At 41.8% G+C, this 16476-nt stretch overlaps 1 protein-coding gene across 4 annotated transcripts; it reads left to right on the forward strand.

Moving 5' to 3' along the window:
• The first annotated feature begins 1626 nt into the window (after window positions 1-1626).
• On the forward strand, window positions 1627-16150 carry postnb (periostin, osteoblast specific factor b). Of its 4 annotated transcripts, none has more exons than XM_076976072.1 (22): window positions 1627-1851; window positions 2319-2417; window positions 5420-5484; window positions 5598-5755; window positions 6290-6454; window positions 6554-6700; window positions 6949-7090; window positions 8481-8693; window positions 8815-8949; window positions 9879-10027; window positions 10636-10772; window positions 11159-11289; window positions 11638-11768; window positions 13328-13430; window positions 13528-13595; window positions 13866-13911; window positions 14024-14038; window positions 14152-14286; window positions 14588-14632; window positions 15095-15145; window positions 15234-15269; window positions 15519-16150. In XM_076976072.1, exons 1-22 carry the CDS (start codon window positions 1733-1735, stop codon window positions 15566-15568), a joined length of 2340 nt encoding a protein of 779 aa, XP_076832187.1. In that variant the 5' UTR covers window positions 1627-1732; the 3' UTR covers window positions 15569-16150. The 4 variants fall into 4 exon arrangements, with proteins under 4 accessions (XP_076832187.1, XP_076832186.1, XP_076832188.1 ...); XM_076976071.1 differs by having other exon boundaries at window positions 1628-1851; window positions 15231-15269; XM_076976073.1 differs by lacking the exon at window positions 14588-14632 and having other exon boundaries at window positions 1628-1851; window positions 15231-15269.
• The last annotated feature ends 326 nt before the right edge of the window (window positions 16151-16476 follow it).

The raw sequence follows: 16476 nt of genomic DNA on the forward strand, positions 1-16476 counted from the left end.
CTGAGGTGTTAGGTATTGGCATCTTTTTTTAACATTGAAATGAATGAAATTCAGAAGGTTTCCACTTTCATCAAGGTTTAAATAACGCCTGTTGTCATTTGTGATTCTTACTATGAGAGTTAAGATAAATGACTGCAGTAAGCCCTATATTTTCCACTTATTGTAAGGGTAGTTGTGTCATTCTGTCGTGTATATGAACTACTCAAATCTCATATTTCAAACAGCAGATTTCTTTCACAGCTTGCGTATATGAGGTGGATATTAACTGCTGTTTATTCTGTCCGTCCATCCCACTATGCACTATAAAATGAACAGTCGTAAAAAATCACAAAGATGTAACGATACAGATACATAGAGATAAAGTTCCAGACTTACAAACCAAGTTGTGCAAAAAAAAAAAAACACTGGTTTTATGTTCAAACATATATCTACATCACAGGCTCCTTTTTATTATTTAATAAATCTCAAGTCCTCGTGTAGCTGGCTGTTTGTCAGATACATTCTTTCTCGCAGAGCCTAGACACGTCTATATATTGTTCACATATGTGCACACACTCATCCCTTCTGGAAACCTTTGGAAGCACCTTTAAAGCCTTTAAAACTGAATGACACGTTTAAAATGGTCCTGACACATCTAGTCTGAGGGGGTCTTCTCATTCTGTATCCTGTTGTGCACGTTTGTCGGTCCTGAGCCCAGACGTTCGTCTTACACGTTGCAGCAGCGAATCTTACCATGGCGTTGTCACAAGGGGGAGCTCCGGTTTGTATTAGCTCCCGTGTGTATTCGGCATCGTCATTATACACAGAGAGCGCATGTGTGTGGGGCGTTCAAGCCCTAATTACAAGACTTGGGGCACTTTGCAGTGCAACACTCAGAGTTCACACCTGGAGAACAGCTCCACCTGGGGTGGGTTGTGCACACAGCTGTGTTCTTGCACGCTTAAGGTCCTCATGCTTTATATTTCAACTGACTGCCAATAGTGGGGATTTTCTTAGAGGGGAAAGAACTGTGTTGTCTGTTTTCCTGGCAAAACGCACATGGTGCTAACCATAGATTAGACTTGTGGCTGAACAGAAATCTTTCTGAAATAGCCACAAAAAGATTTGAGAAAAATAATAGTTTGTAATATGTTATTATAAAAATCCTTTTGCATTTCTTCAGCGGACTCAAAGAGCATGTTGCTTTAATTCCAGCAACCTAAGAAGAAAAAAACAACCTTCTGTTTTTAATCATCTGGTTGTGAATTTATATCTTTCTGCTTGAGTTGTCCATTTTACAAGACAAAAAAGTTTTATAAAGCTGTTAAGATTATTTTTATTTTATAGTATTAACATTAATGATGCTTACTGTGTTTATTGCTTTATTCTATTGTGCATTAACATTATTTCTATATTTACATTGAATCATATTTGTGTAAGATTACTGACAAGGCTTTTAAAGAGTTCTCTTTTTATGATTGAAAAAATGTTTAAAAACTCTAAGCTGGCCTTCGTATAGGTGTCATATATCATCAGAACGGTGACCACCTCCAGACCTGAAGCTCCATGTTCCCCCCCAGGTGCAAAGCTTATTTGGTTTATAGGTGGAGCAGAGCTCCAGCAAGCTGTCTGGAGAACAGGAGAGGCTGGTGGACGCACTTGGCCGGGTCCTGTGAGCTACACTATAAAAGGGCCGTCTCCCCCTGCTTCAGTCCATTTCCCTCTCTGGGTTCCTACTGGAAGAGAAGAAAACATGAAGGTTGTCTTTGCAGCTACCTTCGCACTGTTTGTGCTCTCCGCCCTAGACCACGTGGACTCCTCCGCTTACGATAAGATAGTGGCCCACAGCCGCATCAGGGCGAAGAAAGAGGGGTAAGACCATTTCATTTATAACACGAGGTCAGTTGAAAACGTTCAGTAGAAGTCACAGAGGTTAGTGAGTGTTTTACTCACTGGTCTGAGTTATTTGTTTCTTTGCATGAATTCTTCCTGAAAATTGTTTTTCTAACACACATTAGGGAACCCCTCTTTTTATTTGAAAAACAATGAATTTTGCTTTTTTAATTTTTACATTTTCATTATTATCTCTAACTGGTTTTAGTTATATTAAAGGACCACTTACATTTTACTGATTTACTTTTAACATTAAAGTCAAGCATGTTAAAGTAGAAACCATGGAAAAACTGTTAAAGTAGAAACCAGTGAAAAACAGTGTTTTATATTTACAATCATGTTATAGTGGCAGTTACGATGCCAGGACCACATTGTGGTTGATCAGGCATCCTGAGTCTCTTCAACTTCCCCGCAGTACTGAACTCACGTTCCTTCTCCGTTCTCAGACCAAACGTGTGTGCCCTTCAGCAAGTGGTCGGGACCAAGAAGAAGTACTTCAGTACATGCCGTAACTGGTACCAAGGATCCATCTGTGGAAGGAAAGCGTAAGTGGGACGCACCACCAGACATGTCAGCTGGGACTGTCCTTCGGGGGGTCAGAGGTGAAAGGTTAAGTTCTCCTTTTGGTGGGTGAGCCCGAGGCTTTGCACTAGACCCCTGATTTCATATAATTATGAGTTACGAGTTGATGCGCATGCTGCTTTTATTTCGAATCTCACACAATTCTCTCAACGTGGAGCGTTGTGTCTCGGCCAGAAGGAGTCGGAGACATGGCGACTTAACTGGTGTGAAGTGTAAAGGACAGACCGGGATGGTTACTAATGATTAAAGCAAACCACAGAGCTGATGTGCATCGCTGGGGCTTTGTTGAAACAGCTCATCTCGAAATTCCCACCCACAGGCAAAGATCTGTCTAGGAGATAAAAAGGAGAGCTAGAGTCAGTTTTCTTCTGAGTAGGTGTTTGGAAAGTTCTCTGACATAACAGAACCAATTCAGCGACAGACAATGTCACAAAAAAAAAACACTGACTGTGGCAAAATAAAACCTACGAAATATACTGAGAAATCACACACTGTTTTGGGGAGACACGTCTCGGTGGTGTCTGGCTACCTACTAAAACACTCTAGTAAAGTCCCTCGCAAGCCTGCTGAGTCTCAGTAATGAAGAAGCCTCGGGGCTTGGAGGTGATTGCGCTCAGCCACGAAGGTTGATTCATGTTGCGCGTGTGATTCTTCTGGCTTCCATTTCTTTTTCCATGGTTGGAAAAGGGAGTTGGGGGAGGGGGGGGGGGGGGGTCATGACGACTCTTCCAGTGTTCTTGGTCTTGCCGCACCGCCTCTCTTCAAAAGTGGCACCTCGCCAAACCAGAAGGTCCCCTCAGCTCCAGACCTGGTCCAGATCAGCTCCAGAGCTTCTGCTGGCCTTGCACTTTTTAAAAATTTGATTTGTTTTTTTTTTCACTATGGGGAAATGAAAGTGCTGCTCTGTGTCTGGCCTGTACCTGTGAACTCAGCGACCTGTTTTCAACTACGACTACACCTGTGAGACGATTATGAACGTTCACCTCAGACTAAGCTGATTCAGAACAAGCAGATAGTATAGTCATGTTTGGATCTCCATGGTTCAGATCACAACTAAACAGTACAAATATAAGCATAGCTCAAGCTAGATTTATCTTTGGACAACTTAAGCACACATATGGTCTCCCGGTGGTCTCCCAGAGATCCACTCTCTGCAGTTCATTTGGGTCCAGCACAGCACATCATATCTTTCCCAGCTTCTGTTGAGTCAATGTAATGTAGTGGATCAAATGTATAGATTAATTCTGAAACTAAACTCAAGGTCTTTAAGAGGCACATACTGGCAAATAACTTCTCTGCGTTCTCCTAGTAAATCAACAACAAATGCACCGACCATCTGATTTTCATTACATACCAAATAAGTACATGTGCTTCGGATTTTAGTATATTTCCCACATTTCACCTTGGGACATTCCATAATTAAGACAGAATGACTTCTCATTCAATTACTAGGGAAAGCGTGTCAGTATACAGTAGGAAACTCTTAACCCTGTCTCTTAACTGCTGAGATGGCAGAAGTCCAGCGGTTCTCAGCCGTGGGAGTCGGGCCACACTCCTGCCGTGTGAGAGAGGATTAAGACACTCTTGTTCTCTTCTGGCTGAACGTCTGAACGCGTAGCAGACACGGTAGTGATCTCATCTCCAGCCCCCGTCCCCTCCTCCCGCCTCAGTGTGTTTCAAAGCTCCTGCCACAGCGGAGAGAGGCAATGGGCCATGACGCTGGTCCTTCTTCCAGATGGAGCACCTTCCCTGGTTCCTGTCGGTTCCTGCGGCTCCTCTGCTAGGCCACTGTGGTGAAAGAAAGTCTGAACACTTTGTTTGTTTTTTCTGGGCTTTTTTTCTCTTTGGTCCCGCTCACAGAAGTGCTCTCTCGGTTTCCACACGACCGTGTCTGTCCCGCACAGGTTGTGACTGGAGTTCCCCCCAGGTTGATTTGTGTAATTTTGTCTAGCCTTGTTGAGGAAACATCTGGAACCATTTGTTGTTGTGTGGAGGCTTCCCAGGAGCACAACCCACTAACCTTTGCCCTGCACCCCCACATGCGCGCGCACACACACACACACACACACACACATGCACGTGCGTGTATGCATATGCTTGCTATGTTCATAAACACAAACCTCTTTATCATCACCACTGATGATATGCATATACACATCTTCATATCTCCTCAGAATTAGTGTTTCAGCTAACTTTGCTACTGTAGCCATATACTAGATCATTGTAAAGTGTTTACAGTGGTGTTCCTTCTTTAACAAAGCCCTGGATTTTGAGGCATGTTTTCAATCCCCAGTGTCATCTAAGCCAAACAAGATTTATGCCCAGCAGAAACATAAAGATTTTAAGAGCAATTTTTTTCTTTCCTTTATAAACAGATATGTATACTATATGAATTATTAGTGTATATGTGTTTTTCCAAGCATTGTAGCTAAGAGTCATGCCATTCAAACCAGACAAAAAATGCCTTTTGGTCTTCTGGTTGGAAATTTGGTTTTGATATATCATGGCAAAGCCAGTTAATGTCCTTGAAGTTAACCACATCGCTGGGGTGGGTGAACTGCTTGACTTCAAAGACAACATTTTATGTGCTAGTAATGTTCTAGATGATGTAATGCTAGAGGGCTTGCTTGCTCCAACCTTGGGGTTACATACCATGTTTATATAACTCAACCAATGATGGTTGCCATATGAAGACATGGTATTGTCTGAAAAATAAACCAGGACATGGTGTCCATAGAGCTTGTTTAGCTTATAATGCTACACGAAAGAAAAGGGCTCCAGGAAAATTAGAGCATTTATATACTGGAATCTCCAAACTTTGTGCCATTATACTGAAGCTAATGGTTCAGAGGTATGTGCTACTCTATGCACAAACCATGATTATGGTAAATCTGTGTGTGTGTGTGTGTGTGTGTGTGTGTGTGTGTGTGTGTGTGTGTGTGTGTGTGTGTGTGTTTCTGTGCAGCTCGGTACTGTATGAGTGCTGTCCAGGATACATGAAACTAGATGGCATGCGTGGCTGTCCTGCTGGTGAGTGTCTCAGTCTGTCTCAGAGTGTCTCAGTTTGACTAAATATAGCACTACAGGTGGAGCTGTGATGGACCAAATGAGATGTTCTCATGTTCCCCCATGACTTTCTGCAGTCGCTCCAATTGACAATGTGTACGGCACTCTTGGCCTGGTGAACGCGATGACCACGCAGAAGTACTCTGCAATGTCCAAGCTGAGGGAGGAGATCGAAGGACCGGGATCGTTCACCTTCTTCGCCCCCAGCAATGAGGCTTGGGATCTGCTGGACGCGGTACGACAAGTCTCCGTCTTCCCCAACCCTTCCTGAATAGTACAGTCAAAAGAACAACATGGCAGTCAGAGAAGATTAATAAGTTGAGCGAGTCGGCAACGTGTCACTGATCTGTAAACAGAAATTCCCAGACGTAGCCCTACCAGAACTGACTGTACCAATATATTGTACGCGAAAGTGTGTTGTCCTACTAGGACATGCTGTGTTACTTTGAGGTGATACTCAAGAACTAATGTGACATAAAGGCAGCAACTTTTGCTTATTAGCCTCACAGTTTAAAGGTCTTCAGCCAGGTGAGATAGGAAAAAATTAATCAACAAATATGAGGGTTTTTGAGTTGTTTCTATCTCATACTACAAGAAACTTTACAAAGTTGTCTGGTGCAGCTACACATCCAAAAATGTGAGATCGTGTCAACTACGCCCTGGAGCAAGAGTTTAAAAAATTGTTCATTTGACTTGTTGTGTGTAATTTTGTTGGTTGAATTTGAGCCAGATGTGAATGCATTTTATTGATTTCCTCTGTGGGCAACAGGACGTGAGGAGTGATTTAGTGACCAACGTTAACATCGAGCTTTACAATGCTCTGCATTACCACATGGCCAATAAACGCTTCCTAACCAAAGACTTGAAGAACGGACTGTCCATCACCTCCATGTATGGCGACCTGAGCCTGCACATTAATCACTACCCCAATGGTGTAAGTGTTTAAGCGTGCTTTAACGTATTCTAAGGATATCTTCTCAATGTGTTTTGAAATTCAGAAGCTCTAGCATGGTATGTTTCATCTGTATGGCAGATTGTCACGGTCAACTGTGCTAGGATCATTTACGGGAACCAGGTGGCCACCAACGGGGTGGTGCACGTGATCGACCGCGTCATCACCGCAGTGGGCAACAACATTCAGGACGTGATTGACGTTACCGACGAGCTGAGTTCATTGAGCGTGAGTTCAGACGCAAGCTCCAGCTTCTTTCTCCATTCCGGTTTCGTCCTCAGAAACAGAAACAGGAAGTCGTTGAAAGGCTAAGGAATGTCGCATTATTTGATCTATAAGTCTACTTCTATATTGTCAGAACTTTAGCGTTAGCAATCTGAAATATTACTGTTCTCAGGTAATATTTCCAAACAACTCCTCTAAAGTCTGATCCACGTCCATTTCCATGACTAGATATTACGTCTGTCTCCTTCCAGAATGTCGTTACTGCCTCCGGCCTTATGGACAAACTAGGGGAACCTGGTCACCTCACTCTCTTTGCTCCTACCAACGATGCCTTCTCCAAGCTGGACAGAGAGGTTTTGGACAGACTTATGGGGGACAAGGGTGCCCTCCAAGGTAAACCGGTGTTCTGTGAGCGAGAACCCCATCACCTCCTTGGAATGCTTTTCCCAAACAAAGCCCGGAGTGAACAAACGCTACTTTCAGCAGGCTAGAGGAAGCATGAAGTCCTCGTAGATGATGGCGGATATGACCCACAGTGGGGCTTTATAACCCTTCGATGAAGTGAGGCGCCAAGGGACGCCAGGTGTTATGACTGCCTGTTGCAGTGCTCGTTGATCTGAGTCAATGGAGAGGACTGCTGTTAAGCCAGCAAACGTTTTTTAATCACCATTGAAAACACGTGTGACCAACGCAGCCTGTTTTGAGGATCTGGGGCTCTCAGACAGTTGGCAAACTGTGTTGTGCTTAAACCACATTTACAATTGTTCTGAGAATTAGATAGAAAGTTTCCCTTGAAGTTTTGGAGGATGTCAGAAAATTTCGGCCATACTCCAGGTCTTAGATTTAAATGTATGGCATTACCATATGCTTTCAAAACAGCTAAAAATAATAATAAAAACATAGTTACTCACTGGAGCTGAAAACGATTGGTTTAGTTATGAATCACATGAATATATATTCCAGGCTTAAATACAGCTAGATACAGGGGTTTAGTAATTCACGCCAAAACAGTGTGCATCTTCATGAACAAAATGAAAAAACAACAACTTTCCAGGATTTATTTCAAACAACAATACTGAGTATATTAAGCAAATCATACAGAATGAATTAAAAACAAATTAAAGGCTATAAGCTTTACAGTAAACGTAGCGGCAGTTGGTTCCACTGATATTCAGCAGTGCTGCCATAACAGTTTTACAGGTTGAAGGACAATCAAATGTATGTAGGAGCATAGAGACAGGAGCAGAGAGACAGGAGCAGGGAGACAGGAGCAGAGAGACAGAAGACAGCTGAAAGTTTTACCGGCTGTGAGGACCAGCAGTGTCAGAGCATTTCATTTTTAATGGTCCCGCATCAGTCGTTTGACTGGGACATCAGAGTGCTCTGTACAGGATGACATAGTGCACAGTTCCTGACATGTAGTCTCCAAGGACCCCCGGGCTCCCCGGGCTCCTGGGTTTGTTAGCTGGTGTGTGCATTGCTTGCTGGAGATACAAATGAAATTGTAGATTACTTGAGCTTTGGTAATGGGGAGTTCAGTTGTTTTCCTGTACATGAATACAGTTCATGTACAGGAAACAAATAAACTGTAAAGTTGAAAATGCAAATGTAGTGTTTATATATTTACGATATATTTAAGCCTAATTGAAATATATTTATACAAATCAGATTGAAGTAGTAAATGGTTTCAAGCCATACCTACAAATTATCTTTCAATCGCCATTTTTCCAGCTTTTAATCATGTATCAACAGGAATTGACCTCGATCTTCCCTTCTCCAACAGCCCTGCTCAAGTACCACCTGCTGGACTCGGTGCAGTGCTCCGAGGCCATTATGTCTGGCACTTCATATGAGACTCTGGAGGGTACCAACATCGAGATCGGCTGCGATGGAGACAGCCTCACCGTCAACGGCATCAAGATGGTCCTGAAGAAGGATATCGTCACGACCAACGGCGTCATCCACCTGATCGACGAGGTCCTCATGCCAGACTCAGGTTAGCATCCTCACATTTAAATACAACCTTAAGGTTGCATTAAATGAAAGACCGCGTCTCCTGTAAGCGGCCAACGCACCACCAGATTCTAAACGTCGGCCGCTACAATTTTGTTTCTAAGCAAAACAGGTGATGGAGCTGGTGGGGCCCTCGCAGGCCACCTTTGGAGATATGGTAGCAGAGCTGGGACTCTCGGCCGCCATGAGACCGCAGGCCGATTACACACTCCTGGCCCCACTCAATGCAGCCTTCACCGGTGGGTGTCTCTCAATCCACTCGCCGACATTCTGACTGGATGCTCTACTGCTTCTGAATTCACTCACTAAACCACCAGCTTCATTTTCTCCACCACTCTTATCCGGCATGCTGCAACAACCTCTTGTTAGGGGAGAAACAGCCTATATATGTTTTCCCTCTTTTCTTGATTTATATCTCTACCTGTCTCTCTTATTGGTCTAGGACACGATTCGGTCGTCATGTAAATATTTGATTCATACTCACTGTGAGGGAGGAAAGAAATATTATTTACGTAAACAAGATCTTTGCCTCTGCTAGCAGGAGCTACGCGTAAAGCTACATTTTACGCTAGTGAACCTCTGCTAGCAGGAGCTACGCGTAAAGCTACATTTTACGCTAGTGAACCTGCATGTGCAGCAGTTCCTCTCCACCGTATGAAGTTCAAAGCTTTTTCGGTTTGTTGTGTAGTCCTCGATGTGTCCAGAGTACAGTATTCTGCTCCTGCAGTTTAGCTGCAGATGTCCGTAGGGGCCGACCCGGACGGCTCACCCCCCTACACCCTCACCGCTTTAAATGCTGTGGATTTGTGATTTATGGCTGTGCTGAAACAAGTCATCATTTGGCATTTACAGGGTATTTTACATCATTTACGGGCACGTTAGAGGGGAAAAACGATAGAGCTTCAGGCAATAATAACTGAAAACTCAGTCTTAAATTTTCTTTCCATAAACTGCTGACTGAACCAGAAAAAAAAACTCCAGAAAAAGACGACAGAAGCTGTTGGATGGTGTTATGTAGACGAGTAAAGTGGTATGGGCAATTTAGTGGAGGGAACAGTTGAGATGATTTTATGCGTAAGTCCAGTTACAGTGTTGATGTCACCCAGAACTGTAGAGAAAATAATTCCTTGCAGTTCAAATATCTGCTTTTTCCTGACGTGTGCCCCAGATGAGGTCATGTCCATGGACCAGCGCTTCCTGAAGATCATTCTGGAGAACCATGTTCTGAAGAACAAGGTCGTGCTTGGTGAGCTCTTCAACGGGCAGCGCCTTGAGACCTTGGCGGGGAAGTTCCTCAGGGTGTTTGTCTATCGTACGGTGAGGATCCATGCACAGCAAACATTATTTCTGTATAGTTGATGTTTTCTTTTAGGAACTAGCATGAGATTAGATTTACTCAGTGAGTGTCTTCTTTTGAAGTCTCTGCTCAGTTAACTTACATCATCTGTGTGTTGGCTCCAGGATAAGTGACGATCAATTGATGTATTTGCTTCTATCAGTTATACATGTTTTGATATGGTACTCATAATTGAGCATCAAAGACCACCAAAACAGCTGGGATTTATGAACGGAATTTAAAAACATCTCATAATGTAAATCTCATTCATGTAAAATGCGAGCAAGTATGTTAAATATGGCACAAACAATAACTGTTTATGGAACATTAAATGTTTTAATAATGAAATCCATATATAAGCCTGTAAACACCTGACAATTTACACCTGATGAGTAAAGCTGATGTGTTTCAGTCTGACACATGGTCATAGCAGAACAAGATTCAAGGCCGACAGTGATCCATGATGATGTCATAATCTGACCATCATAAATATAAATGAGATGTGTTTCATATTTTATGCATATACATATGGATATGTAAATGAATAGCACAGCCCCGCCCCATTTCAATGTCTCACCTGTCATGATAGGCTGTCTGCATTGAGAATGCCTGCTTGATTCGAGGAAGTAAAGAAGGAACCAATGGGGCTCTCCATCTTATGAAGACCCTGATCAAACCGGCGGAAGGCACCATGTTCAAACTGCTAACCGACCATGGCGGTTTCAAGTAAGACAAAACATTTCAATATAGCTCGCAAGCTTATTTAGGCTTCTATAGTGTAAACAGTATTTATCATCTTGAGTTTAGATATATTTACACATGCGTAAATGGATTCTGTGATGTGAGTCATAGTTTAGTTACCATAGAACATGCGTATCAGTCAGAATCTTAAGCAATAATATGATCAGGGTCAAGGGCGGTTGAGTGGGGTAGTTGAATGGGGCAGTTGAGTGGGGCGGTTGAGTGGGGTAGTTGAATGGGGTAGTTGAATGGGGCAGTTGAGTGGGGCAGTTGAGTGGGGTAGTTGAATGGGGCAGTTGAGTGGGGCAGTTGAGTGGGGTAGTTGAATGGGGCAGTTGAGTGGGGGACTCTCACGACTAGTGTGTTTGCAGGATCTTTCTGTCTCTGATGGAGGCGGCTGGGCTGACGGATCTGTTGAAGCAGGAGGGAGATTTCACACTCTTCGCCCCTACTGATGAGGCTCTTGCAGGCCTTAGTCAAAGGGATCTCTCCATTTTGAAAAGTGAGTACCAGTCTTTGGAAGCATTTTACTTTACACTGTAAACATGTGATTACGCCATAATATGCATAACAATGTATCAATGTATCAAAGTAACAATGTATAACAACACAATGACGCTCTCTCTTTACGTAAGAGAACACGGTATTAGTCTGTGTTTAGAAGATACTGAGCATTAGTGGATGGTTGCTTGCAATCCATTACATGTTCATCAATGTTAGAATTGCACAATGTAATGGTGAAATGTGAAAATCCTTCATTATTGAAGGATTAAGTGTAAGTTAGCCTAGGCGCTATTTTTTGAGTGTGCTTGTATGTTAGTAATTTGGAACATGTCCTTGTCTTGGTTAGGCGATCCCAACGCTCTGAAGACCATCTTGCTGTACCACTTCAGCAACGGCATCTTCATTGGTGGAGGACTGGAGACTGGGGTCACCAACCTGCTCAAGTCTCTCCAGGGAAGCAACCTCAAAGTCCTGTATGTAAGTGTCCTCAAGCCCATCTCTTCTGGACATCTCAGCCCTTGTGTTCTGCATCTGCCAATCAGGGGCCTCAAATCAAACTTGATCTTTTAAGAACTTTTAAAGGTCCCCCTGCTATCTGTCAGCTGGGTTAACCAATGGTATATGAAATGGCTGTGTTTTAAAGAATGAGGGATTACTTGACTTGCCTATATACAATGCATTCAACATCTCCATTTATATCCATCAAACTTTATTCTTTTATCTCTTTATTCTTGACAGAGGTTATAGGGGTTTTAGTTATGATATTTAACTAAGTGCAGAAGAAGGATTAATGTGCGTAAAAATGTAATAAATTATCTGACTCCAAAATATAGTTGAAAAGATACTATGGGAACTCACTTCTCAAATAGCTCAGTGCAGGTTATAATATATGCCTAATCAACTTTATAAAGCTCCTTGCTATCAACAACAGCCTACTTTGTCAAAGGTTCACCATAAACATGTGCAGCGGATAATTTATGGGCAATTGGTGTTGGCATACATGTACCTTTATCTGATACTAATCATGAATCCATCTAGCCCATTATTGCTATAACCAACGGAGACTGTGGTTACACAATTAACCAGTTTTTCTTTAACAACCAGCAAAATATTAAACAATACAACTATTCTAAATTAAAGTAACACAAGATAATGTACCCAATGGAAACAGAGGAATACAGGCAGGTGCAGGGTGACTCACTGAGTGGAAAGAACAGCCCCAAGACCCAATGAGAAAAAGAAGAGCCCCTACACCAAATCCCTCTCCCTTTAGGACCCCCCAGCATATCCAAGCACTTTTTTTTAAACCGTTAACCAATGGGAATCAGGTTGATGGTTTAGACAACAGAGTTCATTTGCATACAGAGCTCACAGGACCCCCACATTGGGGTGAAGTCTACGAACTTTCCCAGTAAGTCAGTAAGCTTTAAATACGCCACTTTTCCCACTACACAACATGCTGCAAAATGATTGATATAACTGGTCATGATTGATATAACTGGATATAATTGGTCAGTTTTATCCCATTTCCATGGGAACTTCCTAATACTTCCCGCACTGTGTTTATCTGTGACCTCCAGGGAAAGGTCACCATTTGTTACCACCCATGTGGTTTTACACAAGAACACCACATCCTGCATTCCCCTCAGGAACATTAGATCCTGCCGCAACTACAAGGGAGAGAAAAAATGAATTTGCCCTTTTGATGTGTTGGAAAAGAAGCCTGAAGAATAATATGTCAGGATTGCTGTAAAGATGAAGGGACAAAGATTACAGGATAGAAGACATAAACTGTCCTTTGATATTATTTCATTAGCCTCTCATCACTGAGGTGGCCATTTTAATTGGCAGATTAATGCATCACATTTAAAAGTTAATTAGATAACATAGCTAGAAAGAGCGTCACAGTTTCTCACAAAAACAGAGCAAAGAATCACTGGTGCGCCACAGGACGAAGGCACAGTTGGATATGAGTGGAAATGGTATAGATTGCACTGTATTCCTTTGATTCATTCTGAAATGTTGCTTTCATGCAGGCAAACGACTCCATGCAGGTGAATTCTGTACGAGTGCCCGAGCAAGATCTCATGGCTACCAACGGAGTTGTTCACTTTGTGAAGAGCCTCCTGTTTCCTGAAGGTGTGGAATGCAACACTTTCCTCAAAATAGTGCCAGCAGTAAATGAACAAAATAGTTCTGAATATCAATCATCGATTGTCTGAATATCATTTTGCAGATGTTCCAGTTGGGAACCAGGATCTTTTCAACCTCCTGAAAAGAATCATCAAGATCATTCAGATCAAGGTACCAGGAACAGGAAACCGCTCCATCCCATCAGTCACCCTTCAGGGTCGTTTACTACCAAACACTTTTGAACATGCGAGAATTTATGCCCTGAGGTCATTCATATCTTTCTCAGGATCACTATGACATGTATCAAAATGACTTCTTTGTATAATATACTGCAGCAAACAGGTTTCAGGGCTCTGGAGATTCATGTAATTCGATTTCCTTTTAGCATGGTTAATTAGTGCTGAACCATTACTCATTACCCATTGGTCTTTTGTGCATCAGTTTGTATCAGGATACAGATTTCAGGAAATCCCCCTGACCTTCATGAGTAAGTATAATAAATCACACTTTTAGAAACTTTGCATTTGTTTTTATGAGTTTTTGTAAGTGTTTCTTGATGTTTCTTTTCTTCTAAATGTTTTTTTGTTATTGTCTTTCAGAGCGGTTCAGCACAGGTAATATTTCGTGGTGAAGACACTAACAGTTCATGCCTAGTTTCTAGAATGTTATGTTGTGAACATTTCGTCATTCACGTTATTTCCTTTATTTTCCAACGATGTTACCAAAGTGACAAGAGTAACTGAGAGGGAGCCCACTATTACTAAAGTTATTCGAGTCATTGAAGGGGAACCAAGCCTCACCAAGGTTACAAGGATCATCGAAGGAAAGCCAACCTTCACCAAGGTTACAGGGGTCATCGAAGGTAAATGTATTTTGATCTCATTACATTGCAATATTCTATGACATAAATTTTAAATGTAGTGTGAAAGAAATTTGTCTTTCTGAGCTTAGAGGCTAATAAATATGTTTTGCTTAGAATTTATGCACTCCAATGTGGGACTACTGAACCTGAAAAGGTGAAGGTTTAACCATCGTTCTTCAAGTGATACTCCGATACATGATGTAACATATTTTCCCAAAAGTGTCCATATCCGCCTTGTGCGTTGGAAATTTGGAAGGGATTAACCAATGACTAATCAGTGCTTAATGTTCTGCACCAACAGGTCCTGAGTTCTTGGTCAGCAGCTCCTCCAATGTGGAGCTATATGGTAGCGTGATGTTTTGACTAACACTTTCCTCAAGCATGCTGACAGAAGAACTAAATCCATTTCTCCATTGTCGTTTTCCCCTCACAAACCTGGGTTTATGATTAACAGCTCTCTCTCTCTCCCCCTTGTTATAATGACTGCACTCGCAACCCGATCTCTCAAGAAGATTCGTAGGAATCAGAAAATTATTAGCATTGACAATTCTGAATTTAGATTTTGTATAGAGTGGTAAACAGCTATGACTGCTAAATACACTATAGCATATGTATTTTTTTCTAATTCCTACGAATTTGCCAACGAGTGTTTTCTTTTGGGTTCTGAAACAAGGTTAAAGGCAGCTTCCTGTAGAGTTATTTTCTGTGGTTTTCAGATTTTCTTACATGTCCTGTCCCAGTTTTCTCTCCTCTGTAACTAAAGCTTTGATGCACATATTAATGTGATCTAACTGGTTTCCTTGTCCAGGTCCCGATGCAGAGTTCTCTACCATGAATATAGATCTAGAGAAATTTAAAGGTGAGTTTCTTCTATATTGCAGTGCTAATCATCAATATTTTATAAATGATTAGTTAAGACTTGCATTCTCTGATTGAATTATTAGCAGAGGGATCAAGACGAGTTCCTGGACGACGGGTGCCAGGTAATCCTTTGAGAATTATTTTACATGTGCAATAGTAGCACAGTTGCAACATAAGGTTCCATTTGCAGCATAGACCATAAATGAGAATTTACTATCAACCATTAACATTCTGGATGGTCTTATGCAGTTTCCATTAAGAGTGGGTTCCCAGTTGTGTCATTGTATGCCGATCCTTGGAAACTCAAAAATTTGATAATGTAGAATGTAGATGTGACCTGCTGATCTTCTTCCTCCATGTTTGATCTTCAGCGGGGGTCAGGAGGAGAACCCGAATGACCAGCTCTGCCCAGGCGCAGTAAGAGGAGAAACGAGGACCTTTAAGTGGTTAAAGACAAACAAAGGTTCAAGGGACGTGGAATCACTTGTTTAAGAAAAGACTGAGCTCCCCTTATGAGATGCTTTTGGATCAGTATTGTTGGAACTTGGTTCAAACCAAAACATAGAGACAAATGCAATATTGATGATTAGTATTTGATCAGTATTTGTTGTTTTTACCAGAAAGGGAGTAATTTGTGTTCAAATATATCTGGTCAAAACCGGGATGTTAAAAGGTCCCTCTGTATGTAAGTTGCTTTTAAAGGATTTTTGTGGAGGGTTGCATTAGGAACAGTAGGATACTGCAGAAAACACACGCAGGATCACATGTCATGTGACAAAGACAGAAAAAACGAACAAAAGAAGAACAAAAGTGTATATCTAAAACGTGTGTGCATGTGAAAGACCTGTAAATTTGCCGCAGCAGATCTGTTTGTGGGAATATCTATGTGTGTCCAGGTTTTGTTGGATTGAGGTTTACTTCTGCATGGCCAAAGATTTTACGGTGCTCATGTTCAGTATTTTTTCCATTAAAGAATAAAAATGTGCAACATTTTGATAAAAAAGTCTCTCTAAGACTGATCATTCAAATTTTATAGTTTTCTACTTTCCATTTGTCAAACAGAATAGAATATGTAATTATAAGAAAATTTGCAGTTCACAAGATTACAACTTAGTAGAAAAACCAACCTCTTACATGGAACCTTATGGCTTAGATGAATTTGAGAGATATTCACTCATGCTCCTATATATAAATACTAAATCATTCGTGCCTGAGTTTGTGGACTGGCTCCATGGCTTGTTAGGACAGACAGAACGGCCCTAGGCTCCTGCTGTCCAGTTTCTTTACATGTATTTCAACACTTTGTGATTTTCCTGAGCAGCTGACAAC

This window comes from Brachyhypopomus gauderio, chromosome 16 (genome assembly GCF_052324685.1).
Source record: "Brachyhypopomus gauderio isolate BG-103 chromosome 16, BGAUD_0.2, whole genome shotgun sequence".
Classification (NCBI taxonomy): Eukaryota; Metazoa; Chordata; class Actinopteri; order Gymnotiformes; family Hypopomidae; genus Brachyhypopomus; species Brachyhypopomus gauderio.

Excerpts from the sequence above, each read along its gene's own strand:
- postnb (XM_076976071.1), top strand. The coding sequence starts at position 1,733 with ATGAAGGTTGTCTTTGCAGCTACCTTCGCACTGTTTGTGCTCTCCGCC. Across the intron at positions 1,852-2,318 it reads ATCAGGGCGAAGAAAGAGGG|ACCAAACGTGTGTGCCCTTC; the intron begins GTAAGACCATTT and ends CTCCGTTCTCAG. Across the intron at positions 10,773-11,158 it reads ACCGACCATGGCGGTTTCAA|GATCTTTCTGTCTCTGATGG; the intron begins GTAAGACAAAAC and ends GTGTGTTTGCAG.